Source organism: Harmonia axyridis, chromosome 6 (genome assembly GCF_914767665.1).
Source record: "Harmonia axyridis chromosome 6, icHarAxyr1.1, whole genome shotgun sequence".
NCBI classification, from domain to species: Eukaryota; Metazoa; Arthropoda; class Insecta; order Coleoptera; family Coccinellidae; genus Harmonia; species Harmonia axyridis.
In genome coordinates this window covers 34,853,415-34,870,064 of record NC_059506.1, presented here as the reverse complement: position 1 = coordinate 34,870,064, position 16,650 = coordinate 34,853,415, and the positions used below count along the sequence as shown (strand labels likewise).

Below are 16,650 nucleotides of genomic sequence, written 5' to 3'. Positions count from 1 at the left end.
TCACTAATTTTTTTTCGATATTCTGCTTGAATTTCAAAGGTTCTGATGACGCTCTTGAAGTTACACAATATACGAAATCTATAAATAATTATGAATCTATAGATAATATAGCTGTTCCAATAACTCCACAAGCAATAGGTGAAGAGAATACCTAATAATTAGATTAATTTTGTTATCTATCAATCAATATAAATTATGTGTGTTCGGTTTGTTTTATTATCGATATATGAAAATGAACACGAAACTGTCAGGGTAGGTTCAAATTTAGGACTATTTTATATGAAATAACCATTTCAAGCTACGTGCAGAATATCAAGCTGAAAAAAGGAAAAGTTACTTTTGCATAGGCCATTAAATTTGATCTCTACGATTTTTGTTGCTGTAGATATACAATGTAATTTGCGAATACCTTTATATTACGTTTTACTAGCATTCAAAACGAAAGATTTTGCATTTGCTGCACAAAACCATGTAGTATTATACTGGACAGTAGCAGAACACCGTGCAAAATCAATGGCCACAGTTGAGAACATAGAGTAATAAACATAGATAGAAGGAGTATACGCAATTTTTACATGTCCCCAACATGGTTAGGTTAGGTTGTCGGATTGTGGTATATTTTCAAATCCACAATTTTACTATATCGTTATGAATGTATATTATATTGAATGAAATATATTTATTTGAGTGATTCCCGATTAAATATGCAAATATGAATATTTGGAATCCGGTATTTTTTCTAATTCTCGAATTTATAATAAACAGAATATTTATTATTACATATGTGTATCTACCTGCTGAAATCCAAGGTTTGACAACTTTTGCTCTCCAAGTGTCATCAGTTGTTTCACGTCGTTTGGCGCGCTTGAAGTTTGTTTTATGAATTCCTGATATATTTACGTCTTTACTTCAATATATTTTGAGTTAATATGAAACGTTGATTCATTATGGGGCATAAGAAGTGCGTTCTTCGTGGAGAAACTCGCGAATTGAGTGAAATATCGTATCACTGAAATGTTTTCATTTCCGCGCGCTTCAAGTCAAATTTGTAAGTTCATGTTGGGGTCAAAATTTGCTTACTGAAAATGACATATGCTCCCTCTATCTATGTTTATTACTTTGAGGTGCAGAATGATCAGCACAGAAACAGACCAATAAAATTGGAGCTTTGAAAATTCGTTACTATGGAAACGCAGGAAATATACCTACTGTCAACGAATGCCATTTTGAAATTAATCAATTCGACATGCTGCAATTAGAATCAATATCTAGTTAAAGTTCCCAGGAACTAGATGCATAAAATCATGCACAAATCGTTTGACACTGCTTGGAAACGATCAAACAGTTCCTGCGGAACTTCATCTTCCTGCTGTTAACGATTCCCAATTTCGAGAAACGTCACAACTACTTCCTCAAACCTATTAACTACAGCATTTAACAAAATCAGACGCATTTCCCATCGCTTTCACACCAATTATCTCATCGTCTTAACGGATATCCAATCCAGATTTCAAAAAAACATCCAAATTATCACTTTTTCCACTAAAAAGTACGTGAAACGGAAGTAGAGATGAATTTCGTGTAGATTTTCGATATTTTCCGGTTTGTTGAACATACTATATGGCTGCAACTAATGGTGCCATTGATTCCTTGCCGATGACCTTGGATCGGATGTCGTTAACCTTCAGACAGAGACCCTGCATACGTGTAAGGAGACCTAGAGCACATCTCCGAGAGCGATGTAGACCGTCGCTAAATATAGAAAAAACATATTTGGTGCACTTGAAAATTCAGACGAGCTCAGGAGGTCGTTGAGTGTGGCGCCTCTCTTAATGGATGCTGTTGAGTGTTTGAGGGTAGTCGAGATTTTGGATTTTTTACCCTAAGGCTTTTTATTCCGTCTTTTTACGCAAAATTTCAGCTATGTTACATGAAAAAAACCACAATATAGTATTGACCTGATGGAAATTTATTTTTAATAGAAATTGAATGACTCTTCCACTCTTTAATTATTTAATTCACATTTTATTGCTTCACAGTAGCTTCTTCAGATTTAATATTACTAATAACTGATTTTTTGCCTGAATTAATCTCACTTATACAGAGCCTACATAAATTGGAAGTAAACACGAAAATTACAGAGTCCTCGGATCATTTTAAGATAAAAAAGTCCTATAAATATGGGCTTCATTTTCGAGATACAGGGTGTTAAAGTTCGTTTTTTTTCTAATTTTTTTTCTCATGGCATGTTCCCTCCACAAGATATTAAACTCAAATTTGGCATAGATCCAATTTGAAGTTGTCAACATGTGACATGCTAATTTTGAATGCAAATCTACAGGGTGATATTTTTTCTGGAACAATTACCGTTTATTTCCTCCAAAACTATTTTTTTGGTGGATCATTAAAATTTTGTCCCCAACATGAACTATCAAATTTGACATGAAGCTCGCGGAAATAAAAACATATCACTGATACGTTATTCTACTCAATTCGCGAGTCTCCACAAAGAACGCACTTCTTATGTTCCATAGTGAATCAACGTTTCATATTAACTCAAAATATATTGAGATGAATACCTAAATATATCAGAAATTCAGAAAATAAACTTCAAGCGCGCCAAACGAAGTGAAACAACCGATGACACTATGAGAGCAAAAGTTGTCAAACCTTGGATTTCAGCAGATACAGAAAATAATAAATAATCTGCTTGTTATAACATTGACAATTAGGCAAAATATCGGACTCCAAATATTCCAATTTGCATATTTAATCGAGAATCACTCAAAAAAATATATTTTATTCAATATGATATACATTCATGAAGATATAGTAAAATTGTGGATCTGAAAATATATCACAATCCGACAACGGAATCTAACCATGTTGGGGACATGTAAAAATTGCGTATACTCCCTTTATCTATGTTTATTACTCTATGGTATATGAACTCATAAAAATATAATTGAATCAGATGGTTCAGCATCTAACTTGAGGAAATTCTTTAAACTGTTTCTGAAATATCACGCAAAGGCGTAAACTTAGAAACATTTTTTCTCGAGCAGTTCCAAAGAATAATAAACCCAAAAAGGAAGCTCAAAATATGCCATTTCGCATAACTGATGTTCACATGACAGGCAGGAATTTCTCATCTAACGATTCCATTTCAAGCTTGCCAACATTTTTCTTCCTACTGGCTGAGCTCTTGTTTCCCATTTATGGAACGAACAACTTGTATGATGGCTTGTGGTTATAATAGACATTTTCAGCAATACTACATAGCCACGAGAGTGGAAGATAATCAGGTAATCTTAGCAATAGGATGTCTTCAATTGCCTTCGTCAATTCTTTGAGTATACGTTTAGAACAGCAAAATTACATGTTATTGATATGTCATGAGAGAGAACGGTTAACGACTTTTTGTAACTTCATCAGTCTCCATTGGAATGAAATGACGTATGTTAAAAAGTGTTCAATCTATCTCTTGGTATGTTTTATTAAGTCGCCAGTAGTAAGAAACAGCAAATTGCCTATATGGTGAGAAATGAAGGACATCGAGGATGTTTTTAATATTTTTATCTGATTGCGTTCGATAATGATCGCCTGTGATTGTTTCAGTTGGTTTTAACAACTCATAATACAATACGACGAGATGGCCGAGAAGGTGCTTCACGAAGTGCTTTAGTTTTAGGAACTGTGACTGCAACATTTTCATCATTTTTGTAGGGAATTTCAAAGTTGTTGAAGCATGTATCGTCCCACTTTTATCGATGGTGTAGTTTTAACTTATCAAATGTCAAAAGATGACAGCTGCCCAAAATGAAATCTATGGGAAAACTCTTTATACAGATTGTTCTGATTTGTTTCCGACAAACTGAAATGGGTGATAGATCACATCATTTTAAGCAAAAAAGTTCCTATGAACATGAGTCCGGAAATGCTTCGTTTCCGAGATACAGGGTGTCAAAATTGAAAAAATATTTCGCGTTTTCTTTAATATCTTTCGACTGATTCCAAATAATTGCATGAGAGTTGGTACATAGGGTTTTTTAAGGTGAGAAATTCAAATTTGTGGTCGATTTGGTTGTATTTTCTAGAGGGCGCCACTGGCAATAATTTCGTCCCCTTTAAACAGTTGCAACTTTTCTGTGCTACCCTGTACGTCATTCTGGACTGAAAAAATCGATTCCCCTGACTTTTCTAGTTAAAAAAGGTATACCTCATTTAAGTTGCTAGGGGCAACCGTTTAAGAGAAAAACGCATTTAAAGCCAAATCCAAACAACAATTACATAGTATACCACTTTTACTTATTAGTGGGCAATAGAAAATCCGCATGCATTTCGCCTTAGAAATTTTCAAAATGAATTTAAATTAAATATTTGAATAGGAATAATTTCATGAAAGGATTTCGAAGCAGTCAAAACATATTAAAGAAAACGCGAATTATTTTTTCAACTTTAACACCCTGTATCTCGGAAACGAAGCATTTCCGGACCCATGTTCATAGGAACATTTTTGCTTAAAATGATGTGATCTATCACCCATTTCAGTTTGTCGGAAACAAATCAGAACACCCTGTATATTGACTTTATGGTCTGCACTATTCTGAAGAATTGTGATGAACTCAAGAATCTTGGGAGTTGCCCAAAGGTACTCATTATAAGTACTCCGCTGCGTGGTAGATAAGTACTGCAAATAAGAGGAGGAAAACCCATCTTGTTATTATTAATAAGCTATTGTCATTCGTTACACGTGGGTCTGTACCTTTCTCAACTCGAAGAATAAGCAATAAATAACCCCTAGACTGAGACATGTCATGCTCATTGTTCGTATGCTAATCAAGACCATTTCCTGTCTGTACCACACCGGAAACTCTAGCTCCGAAGTGCCAATTTTTAGTGAATAACCCAAGAGGAATAGATTTCTCACGTTAAAATCGAAATTATATCATTCCCGATAATTTTCTACATGAGTAATATATCACAATGGAGAGACTTTTACAGTTTTAATGGTGAATTCTGGCCGTTATTAAGGGCAATCAAGAATTTGGTGTTAATAATTAGACGGTTCGTTATCTATCTTCTGGATCTTATTAATTTCTCACTGATTTTACTGTTTTGAGTGAGAAAATATTCATTCATTTGCGAAGAATTTTCAATCAATTGAATATAAGAATTCAACAAAACGTTGGACACTAAATTAGCATATTATAAACCTTTAAGTCATGCATAAACAGGAGAGCCTTAAAGACACTTGTACACATGTGTCATATGCTATTTTTTATAACTAGGTACCTCACAACTGCAATAACAATTTTGAAAATTCATTTAAGACAAGGATATTATTCCAATTGTTGTTGGCAAGCTTATTTGACAGTTCTCAGAACAAATAATTTCAAGATGATTGTTCTACAAAATGTTGAAGTTAGCCCAAGATACTGAATCGAAATTTTCACCAGAAGAATCCAGAAATTCGTGTTAGGTATATAGAATTATGAATAGTTAATGCCATGGATAGAAAAGAAATCTGGAGTTTCAAAATGAGAAGATGGATTTTTTTGTAACCTAGCAAGACTAGTTTCAATTCATAAAACAAGAATTATTAGGCAGACATGATAAAAACAATAAATTTCAAAGGTTTAGACCGCTACTTGACAACATGACGATATAGAAAGCGAAAAAATTATCCAATAAGTAAAAAGTCGATCCTTTCATGCTTCCTGGTTTACCTGACACTTTTGTTTCATTTTCAATCAAAAATATTTACAGTAAAAAAGTACCATATCAAAATCTGTTCTTCGAGCTCTCCTTTATAGGTACTTTTCAATAGGGTTTTACCAAAACAATGAGGTATCAATCATATGACTTTTTTAAAACATCCTTGAATAAGAAGCAGACTAATTATTTCAATTGATGGTTATCAAATTGGCAATTAAAATAGGCCAGTATATCCACGCCACTGCCAATAATATATACACTAAACAAAAAACAATACATACCGAACGTCAACAAAAATACGAGGTACACATATTGTGGCACCTAGAATGTTTGTATTTCTTGTTATTTTCATAAATTTCTGTATTAGAATTTAGTAATTTGTATTGACTTTTATGTTCATCAAGGGTTTTGCATTTAGTGCACAAATTCATCGTAGTTTTTATCATTTAGGGGGACAATACCTGAAATAATCATTTAAGTAATTGTTGCTTCATACCTGAATTATTTTTTTGCCAGCAATACAAAACAAAGCAATCACGTCATACAAAAATGGGAACTGAAATTTGGTCAGTTATTATTGTATTTACATTTGTTTTGAATGGTTTTCAACTTTTAAAATTGATCTCAGTATCTGTTTCTCTAGTTGAGAGGTTCACTGCAATCGATATTTCATGAAATTTCACTTGAAAAGTTTTCAAAATATCTGGAAAGAGCTTTTACGTACTTCATTGTCCAGGAAGTGTTCAAACTCAATGGGAAACTTGGTAATTTTTCCTTTGATCTATTGTATAGGCTGTTAAAATTGGTGGAAATGATAAGTTTACCAATATCCGGAAATTGTTGACATTCTTTCAAGCCGGCAACCTAACACTTTCAGCGATAAAAGCTGATTCATAGATATCATTCAAAACGGCGCCAGGACCTCATACAGCTTTGGGTTTCCACCCAAAGGAATTCCAAATGAATCACCAGCATCAAGAAAATAGCTCAACTCAAAGGTCCTACCTGTTCGGAAAAATCGATAATTCCTTCGGGATGCACAAAGCCGGCAAATCACAAGTGCTTGGAGAATTCCAGACCACTGAGAAAAACCACAGTTCAGTTCGATAATACGTCGAATTCTTTCCCAAAGAAGACGTCGACTTCCGTTATGTACTCTTCTCGCAATCTTCGATAATTTTTTTTTTGTGGTCGGGCCCGGTTCTATGGTTGGTTGGTACACGACGTCACGGAAACGCGCTTGTCGACTGATAGGATTTGCCGGTGTCTGTGGCTTTTATAGCAGGGTGGGGATGGCGCAGGATTTGAAGTCCCGTTCACACGAGAAAACTGTTGTGTGGGGGTTGAAAATAGGGTTGTTATCGATGGTTCGGCTGTCAGGGACGTAGGTGGAGTTGGAGATGGATAAAGTGAAGGATTTTGAGTGAGAAATTCGAGGCTTTATTGAAGGAATGTTATTGTTTGAGAGGTTTATATTTAATTTTTGAATGAAATGTGTGAAATGTCAAATATATGAAAAATTTTTGAAAACAATCATATCTCATTAACGAATATTACCTGTTGGTATCAATTTATCTTAGAAAAATCGTTGTGATTTTTTTATTAGAGCCTAAATCGAATATTCAAATAGTAAATTTCATTAAGAGTCGAGAAAATAGGCTTTTTTCGTGTAATGAACGATATTTTTTATTGTATTAGTTGTACAACTTTGCTTCAGCCGTTTTGCAATAGATAGCTGTAGCGGTAAGTGGTAGTCGAAATAAATAGATTGTAGATGTCATACAATAAGCTTAGGTATTTGTTAACATAAAGCTATCGAAATTTTAGTCGATTTGTGGACGCATCATAAAGTTATTCTCGATTAAACATGTCAGCTTACGTCCAAATTCTCGTCATTTGCGGGGGGTTTTAATTTTCTGCTTTAAAATGAAGAAATCTGCGGCTGAGGCTCATCGAATGCTCTCAAATACCTATGGTGAGGCCAGTTTTAGTAGAAGAACGTGGCGAGAGTTGTTTAAATGCTTCAAGAACGGTGATTTTGACGTCGAAGACCAGCATGGCGGTGGTAGAGAGAATGTTTTCGAAGATGCAGAATTGGAGGCGTTACTTTATCAAGACTCTTGTCAAACACAACAATAATTGGCAGGATCATTGGGGGTGAAGCAAAAAGCCATTTTAAAAAGCCTAAATCATGGGAATGATTCAGAAACAAGGAAATTGGGTGCCGTACGAGTTGAAGCCGAGATATGTTGAACGGCGTTTGTTTGCTTGTGAACAGCTGCTTGCAAAGCAAAGATGGAAGGGATTTCTGCATCGCATTGTGACTGGAGACGAAAAATAGGTTCATTACGATAATCGCAAGCGTAGAAAATCATGGGGATATCCCGGCCATGCTTCCGCGTCGACGGCCAAACCGAATATTTACGGTTTTAAGGGCATGCAAGGTTAAAACCAACTGAAACAATCTCAGGCGATCGTTATCGAACTCAATCCATGCGTTTGAGCAGTGCATTGAAAGACAAACGGCCGCAATACAACGAGATACATCATAAAGTGATTTCACAGCATGACAATTCTCGACCTTATGTTGCGAAAATGGTCAAGATATACTTGGAAACGTTGAAATGGGAAGTCCTGCCCCATCCACCGTATTCTCCAGACGTTGCTCCTTCGGACTATCACTTGTTTCGATCAATGGCATACGGCCTGGCTGACTAGCACTTCCGGTCTTATGAGGAAGTAAAAAATTAGATCGATTCGTGGATCGCTTCAAAAGATGACCAGTTTTTTCAACGCGGGATTCGTACGCTGCCCGGAAGATGGGAGAAAGTAGTGGCCAGCGATGGACAATACTTTGAAACATAAATGTACAACTAGTTTTTCACAATAAAGCTTCCAATTTTGAAAAAAAAAAGGCGGAAATGGAGTTATACGCATATGTACAAGTAGATAGCTAATTACAGTAGAGATCCTAAAATTTGAGAACGGATTTCGTTATCAGTGAGTTGATCCTTATGGTTTAGGACCATCCCCGGTAGAAATTCATAAAAATAAAGACGAAATGATACCTATATATTATTTTTTTCATGTTTTTCGTGTTGCTTCCATTGACGGTCACATTTGCAATAGGTGGATGCGCTTTTACAATCTAGAATCTAGATAGACGTAGTTCAAACATCAAATCAGCTATCAGCACAAGGAAAAAGACGAAAACCTCATTGGTAAAATTCATGAACATAAAAAACAAATGGAGTACGCCAGAATGAAGGTATCGTTTGTTCTGCAAACTGAATAATTGCCTTTTTATGTAAATTCTGCCAATTCCACATGCAGAAAAAAACAGAGCATGTTGAAGAACCATAATACACCCATGTCTAGCGTTCATCGAAGCATCGATAAATGGTCTGATAAATTCTGAAACAGTTCTTTAACACTTGTAGTGGGAGAGTTGAATTTTAATTTGTTAAAATTGGGATTTATAATTGGGAGTATTAACCGATTTTAAATGGAGAAATTTAATGATTTGCTATCTAGAATCATCATTTTGACTGATGTACCGCTTTCGTTTGATCCAATCAGAAGAATTTTTTTAATGTACACTGGACGAAAATAAATTAGACCGTATTGTAGAGTGCTAGGCCAAAAATGAAGTATTTTGTCAAGGACAAAAAAAGCCGCCTTTGGTAATTAGTACAATTTTTTTATGGTACCTAGTGCTTCGTATATTATTAGTGGAATTGACATTCATTTACACCTCAGAGTAAAAAACATAAATATAGGAAGCATATGTCATTTTCAGTAAGCAAATTTTGTCCCCAACATGAACTATCAAATTTAACATGAAGCGCGCGGAAATGAAAACATATCAGTGATACGATATTTCACTCAATTCGCTTGTTTCTCCACTAAAAACGCACATCTTATGTCCCATAGTGAATCAATTTCATATTAACTCAAAATATATAGAAATAAATACCAAAATATATCAGAAATTCAGAAAACAATCTACAAGCGCGCCAAACGACGTGAAACAACCGATGACACTAGGAGAGCAAAACTTGCCAAACCTTGGATTTCAGCAGGTGGATACAGAAAATAATAAATATTCTGCTCATTATGAATTCGACAATTAGGAAAAATATCGGATTCCAAATATTCAAATTTGCATATTCAATTGGGAATCACTCAAACAAATATATTTCATTCAATAAAATATCCATTCATAACGATATAGTAAAATTGTGGATTCGAAAATATATCACAATCCGACAACGTAATCTAACCATGTTAGGGACATAAAAAAATTGCGTATACTTCCTCTATCTATGTTCATTACTCTATGATCAACACCAAACATAAGTCTGCCAAACTGACGTCTGCCTACTTTCTGCAAATTGGAGATTGCAGATTGGAGCAACATTCAGATTTTTTTTCATTGGAATCGGACGAAAATTCAAACAGTTATTGTCAATTTGTAGTAGAATCTCACGCAGGTGAATTCGCGGGCAAAAATCGCTCAACCCAAACGTTATTAACTCGTTTAAGCGAAAAAATACAAGCATTACATCGCTTCGAACATCCCTTCCATATATACAGTGTTGCCAGACGTCGACCACCCTCCGTACACCGTTGCCACATAGTCGACCACCCAATCGCGGCGTTAAAAACACCAAACAAGTTGACTAAAATTTATTGGGAGGATACCATACATGTTCGTGGATGAAATCAAATATATCGGTACATTTCTTCGTTGTTCCGGTCTAATGCCCAGTTGGCTTCCTTCCTCGGCAATTAACTTCTTCAAGGCATGTTCTCCGCCGCCGCTGACCGAACACGTTCCGCCACTCCTGGCCAGTATCCTGAAGAGAGAGAAATTATGGTTGTTAATTTTTCAAACGCTCATTATCTACGATTGTTAAATTTAATGAGAGGCTTCTGCCGTTGCCCAAACTCCGTACGCCCGTTTTGGAGATGGAATATTGGTTGTAGCGTTCGCCGTGTGGTTGGGGTACGCTTTGCGGCATGTTTGGTGATCTGTTGGAGGTTCAAGAATTGGCCCGAAGACTTTGCCATGGGTTCCGGAGGACATGGAGGCTATTAGGGAAATGGTAATGATGGCCTACTGACAGAACTATTATTGTTAATAGCTTTTTACGGGTAATTAAGAAGAAACATTCATCAAATATATAGAGACAGAGGTAAAATTCTGGTGAGAATAATTTAGAGGATGGTGCTCTGATTTCTAGACAGATGCACTCAAATTTGATTCCTTTATGCTCAACTGTAAGTCCCTTAAGATCCTAAAAAACCTTGGCCTGAGGACCAAGGATAATCTCTGGCTCGTTGAGGATATGAAAGTACTTTAGGTTGGATATTAACTTCATTCTTTTTCTCTTCACTTCAGCCTTTTTCCTTTAGCGTCTCTCCTAGTGAAGATTGTCGATAACCATGACAAATTCGTCCTTCTTTGGGCGGTGTGCACCAACGTTTGAACATTCATCATTGTCCAGTCTCTTTTATTCTTCATCCAGGAGTGTTGTCTCCTTCCTGGTTCTTGGTTTCCCTCTATTTTGCCCTTTATGATCAACTGGGGCAATTGCTACTGATCAGCCCTCAACATGTGTTGGTTTTCTGCCTTTTAAAAGACGTGGCTACCACCTTCGCATTCAACACTTTATCTGTCCATGAAATCTTGAGCATTCTGCGTAACATCCTCATTTCAAATGCTTCGATCCGCCTCAGAGTTGCCAACTTGAATGTCCAGGTTTTCATCCCATAGGAAAGAACAGCATATAAACATTCGATGTCATAGTTTCACGTTACTTGGAAGCCTCTTCATCAGCCCAAATGATGATATGGCATACTCTACTCTTGATCTTATTTCGATGTCTGAGTCTAGTCTGTCCACCATTCCAAGTCTTTGTTTTGTTGACCTGTTCTAAGCCTTGGCCCTCTAGAACCATGGAGGCTTTTGTGTTATTATATATATATCTGCCCATTTTTCGAGTTTTGCATGACGACTGCTTTTGCTATGCCTCCTGCAGACCTGAGAGTTTGAGAAGCTGACAATGAACCTCTTAGCGATTGTGTTACATTTTATGTTCAACTTATACTGAGGTATTAAGTTAGAGACTCTAGGTTTTGATAGTTAGTTTCCAGTAGAACTGTCTCAAGCTTCCTTTGAGTGAAGGTATAACAATGGATGAATAATATCTTGTTACAGCATCTATCATTAGTTTCTTCTCTATTTCCTGACAAATTGTCAAAAGAAGTTTGACAATATTAGTGGTAAGCCCAGAAGGCTTTCAATTGCAAGTTCAGATCTCCAAAATGACATGCCTTAAACATCCGTGTAGATCTTAATAGAGTTTTAAGCCATTTTAAAGAGTTGTTTCAAGTCTTAGAACACGATTGAATCCTTTGTGTGACCATATTCCGTTTTGTTGTTGTCGGTATGAGACCAATATTTGGAATAAATTAGCTCATCTCATGGAAACCTATACTCACTATCATTGATCCCAGTAGAGTTCATACTGTCCAAACAAACTGAAGACGAATCATCAATATCTTTCCTATGAACCGGTAAATTCCTGATTTCTCTCAGAGTTGCGAAAATTTTCCGGTCATTTTCTTCGCTATTATACACACTATCCATCATTTTCGAATGTCTTGACGCTAATCTTGTCATCGCGTTCTTGGTTTCTCTTGGAAAAGTCACTGATTCCCCGTTTAGCAGATTGTGGGATAATGTACCTAAAATTAAGGAAAATTCAGACATCATACAACATGCAACAATTGGAAATTCTGAGACACCTTGTATATCTGATTGAGTAGAGGTATTTATTTACCATGAAAAGTATTATGGGGCCTCTCATATTCGTCCTTTATGTATCTATCGCTTTTACCACCCCTCTGACGATCATGCAGTGTTTCAACTTTTTTTTTATCCAGTAAATTGTCGAACTTTTTCACCTTATCCTTGACAAACTCCGAAGTTATTATGCTCCTGGTTCCAGCCCTGCTCCAAACATCTTCGTTCGCATGATCCAGGTTTTTGCAGACCTGAAAAATGGTGGACGTGGAAATATAAATATTTTTTTCTAGATATAATCTAATGATGTTTGCCCTTACCAAGGTACCATCAGGTCTCTGGACCAGATTCTTCCTATATTCTTCATACGTCCCATGACTTTCCACAGAACACACAGGCAGCTTATTCTTTCCAGAAAGGATCAGTTTGGACTGCTCGATGTTGATCTGATCGAACTTTTTGCTTGTCCTTCTGGCTAACTATAATTCACAGGTAAATTTGGTCTAATTATCTGGACAATAAAACACTTACAGCTTCATCGTACTCCGGCGGCTTGTTCTCAGAGAGAACATTCTGGAAGTTCTTGTGTCGTAAAGAGTCAAACAACTTCTTTTGGTTCCTCATAAGCCCAGATTCATACGAGTGCAACAACTCAGGACTTGTCTTCATTACGTCTCTAACCATCTGCGTTCTGAGATGAAAACTTGGCAACGCCCTTCTAGGCTGTTCCAGTTTTTCGTTTTTGTTTGGTTTTGATCCTAGAGTGTCACGGTAAAGTATTCCAGGGTTTTTTGAAGACGGATTGAGTCTGAATGGTTTCCTCTTGAAACGTTTCAGAGGGTCTCTTTGGACTTGGTGAAGTGGCTCTTCTTCTTTCACCTTTGAAATAGATAACAACTTAGGCTTGGCAGTAGAACTACACTACTCTAGTAGCAGGTTTCTGGTAGGTACCAGAAACTTCAGTGTCTGAAGATGAACTTGTAATAAAACATCTCCAAATACCAAGTTTTTGATAGTAGAAACATAGAAAGTATTTTCACTCACATCATTATCCTTGACCACTCTTTCAACTGTACGGTTGCAATGGTGTACTGGACAATTCTTAATCTCTTCCTCAACCTCCTTTTCATCTTCTTCGTTGATTTTCTCTATGTTCGACCTAGCATAATCCCCACCACTTCTTCCCTCGTTGACGTACAAGAAGGTGGCACCTTCTTTTGTACCACCGGCGGTACCATCATTCCTCCAGGTCCCTACATCAGGAAAAACATCAGAGGAGTCTGTCAAAGATCTTTCACTGCTGTATCTTTCGCTAGGCAGGTAACTTCTTCTAGAGTTTAGACGCTTGTTGGTCATCTCTGGCGCAGAGGAGTATTTCTTGACACCGAGATCTCCGAGAAGGTTCTTCATGAGCGTATGGTCCGGTATGTTCTTGCCAAGGACTATCTCGTTTCTCATCCTCCTTCTTGGTGGAGTTTTTCGGTACTTCTCCCAGTTTTTCTGCATGATGTGAGGATCGTTGATGTAAAGGTTGATGGTGGTTTGGCATGGTTGTGACGGTGTTTGGGGGTTGCCGCTTCCAACTCTGTCCTTGCGATTGCCAGATAAGCTGGAAGAAGAAGATTGACCACTGAGTGAGCAAACATCGAAGTATACTAGAACTTGTCACGCAGAAAGTAGGAACTGTAATAAATGATGACTTCCATTAAATCTACATGAAGATCACATAGTGTTGAGAAACATTTATTTTCGAAGAATAAAGACCAGAAACGTGTAATTATACTGTACTTGTAACTGAAGTTGATAAAGCGAAGGGCAACTATTATCAGAAGTATACAGTTTTTGATTTTCTTGCCCTGTATTGCATTCTGATGCTGGCGATGTTTTAACTGTTCTTGATAGCTGAATAAATTACGTGTAACTTCAATCTTTCTACTTACTGAGTCTTTGGTATGAAAGTTTTGCCTTATATTAGGTGTACAACTTTGCTTCCGCCGTTTTGAAATAGATGGCTGTATCGCTAAGTGATAGTCGAAATAAAAAGATCGTAGCTGTCATATAATAAGCTCAGGATCGCCATCGAAATATCAGTCGATTTGTGTCTGCATCATGAAGTTATTCTGGATTAAACATGTCAGCTTACGAACCAAATTCTCGTCATTTGCGGGAGGTTTTGATTTTCTGCTTTAATATGAAGAAATCTGCGGCTGAGACTCATCGAATGCTCTCAAATACCTATGGTGAGGCCGCTATTAGTGAAAGAACGTGTTGAGAGTGGTTTCAACGCTTCAAGAACGGTAGTTTTGAGGTCGAAGACCAGCATGGCGGTGGAAGAGAGAAGGTTTTCGAAGATGCAGAATTGGAAGGATCATTGGGAGTGATGCAATAAGCCATTTCAAAATGCCTGAAAGTCATGGGAATGATTCAGAAACAAGGAAATTGGGTGCTGTACGAGTTGAAGCCGAGAAATGTTGAACGACGTTTGTCTGCTTGTGAACAGCTGCTTGCAAGGCAAAGACGGGAGGGATTTTTCATCGCATTGTGACTGGGGATGAAAAATAGGTTCTTACGATAAACCCAAGCGCAGAAAATCATGGAGATATCAAGACCATGCTTCCACGTCGACGGCCAAACCGAATATTCACGGTTCTAAGTTCATGCTCAGTATTTGGCAGTACCCGGCAGCGTAGGTTATTATGAGTTGTTAAAACCGACAGAAACATAAATCGAAAGGAAAGGAATCGAAGCCACCAACCATGCTTTTATTATTGTGGAAGCTGTTTCGTTTTGTTAAGGAAATTATTCTGAAATATCGTAAATGACATTTTGTTGAAAATATAGTTCTATGTTTTCATAGCTTATCACTTCAGAGGTTGATTGAGTAACAATTGGATTAGTTGATGCAACATTCTGCAAAAAAAGTTGTATTTGAACAATCACGCAAAAACTTCTTGACTTCACGTGAAATCTAAAATTACGCATTAGTTCAATCTGGGTTAGCATGCTTGAGAGCCTCCGAATTATATTCTTACTTAATATTGATGATATTCTCAATTTCCTCAGACTTCAAACTCCTATAATCAGTGGAAAATCTACGTTCTTTTCCACGAACAAAAGAGGGGTTTCCACCCAAATTTTCAACAATATTTCGACGTTGCAACAATTTTTTTTTGGTCTCGTCCATATTCCTATAAAATAAATTTATGTATTACTGGAATCTTCAAACGAAACCTTGATAGGTAATACCCAATATTGTACATCCTTATGTTTTATCTTTCAAGCCTTCGTGTAAACGATCAAACACATCGAAATTTTTGACATATATTTTTCTTGCCAATTAGAAACTTCAAATTTTCGACTGATGTTAACACAGAATGTTATAGAATGACGTTTGCGCCATAACATAAAATAATATTCTCCAAAAATTAGCTGGTTCACCATAGGATGCTGATGCCAGCACTCTTCGTACTGCAGCTTTGGCCTTGGCTTTTTCTGCTGCTGAATACTGTTGTTCTGTTTGGTCAAATAATGCTCATGTTCATAAAATTGATGCAAAGCTTAACGTTTCTATGAGAATTATCAGTGGAGCTATTAGATCTACACCTTCACATTGGTTACCAATGCTATCACATATACTTCCGCCTCATATTCGTTGACAGGTTGCAGTCAAGACATCTTGAACTTATTTCCAATTGTATCTTACCTCCCAGATACTACAACTCTCAGATTAAAATTAGTAAAGCTTTATGGATTAATGATTAATGAATCTAATGAAAGTGACAAGGAAATTTGGCGTTCGGAATGAAGTTCTTGTACTCTCTTCAGCAAAAGTCTGATCGTTGATCCTTTGGAGAAAGTTCCAGGTTCCAAGCTTCCTAGGAAAATTTGGTGTACTTTAAATCTACTTAGGATTGGTCATGGTCGTTGCAATAGTATGCTCTCAAATGACTTTCTATTGAAAGCCCACAATGTAAGTGTGGAGTAGAGGAAACCATTGACCACTTGGTGAATACTTGTCCAATTTATAAATTTCAAGGTGATTTCCAAGCTATCCATTCAGTTTCAGAAAGGGTCCCTAAATTCAAAACAATATAATGGAAACTATAACACTTATTACTCCT

General features: G+C 36.6%; 2 protein-coding genes across 2 annotated transcripts in view; both read right to left on the bottom strand.

Annotated features, from left to right (window-relative positions):
• Positions 1–6,966, bottom strand: part of LOC123682160 (protein singed) — a 35,922-nt gene extending 28,956 nt beyond the window's left edge. Inside the window, exon 1 of the mRNA XM_045620610.1 lies at positions 6,724–6,966. The gene's annotated coding sequence lies outside the window, so the exon portion shown is untranslated. The remainder of the gene's footprint in view (positions 1–6,723) is intronic.
• A 3,427-nt stretch (positions 6,967–10,393) lies between these two features.
• LOC123682038 lies at positions 10,394–15,898 on the bottom strand. Its single transcript, XM_045620427.1, has 8 exons — positions 15,776–15,898; positions 15,562–15,717; positions 13,574–14,138; positions 13,061–13,408; positions 12,850–13,008; positions 12,567–12,780; positions 12,226–12,471; positions 10,394–10,577 (listed from the first exon to the last, which is right to left on the bottom strand). Exons 1-8 carry the CDS (start codon positions 15,787–15,789, stop codon positions 10,519–10,521), a joined length of 1,761 nt encoding a protein of 586 aa, XP_045476383.1. The 5' UTR covers positions 15,790–15,898; the 3' UTR covers positions 10,394–10,518.
• Positions 15,899–16,650: the final 752 nt, after the last annotated feature.

Coding starts and splice junctions, on each gene's coding strand:
- LOC123682038 (XM_045620427.1), bottom strand. Junction 13,409..13,573: donor GAGTGGTCAAGGATAATGAT/GTGAGTGAAAAT, acceptor TCTATTTCAAAG/GTGAAAGAAGAAGAGCCACT. Junction 12,781..12,849: donor AGAGACCTGATGGTACCTTG/GTAAGGGCAAAC, acceptor ACCATTTTTCAG/GTCTGCAAAAACCTGGATCA.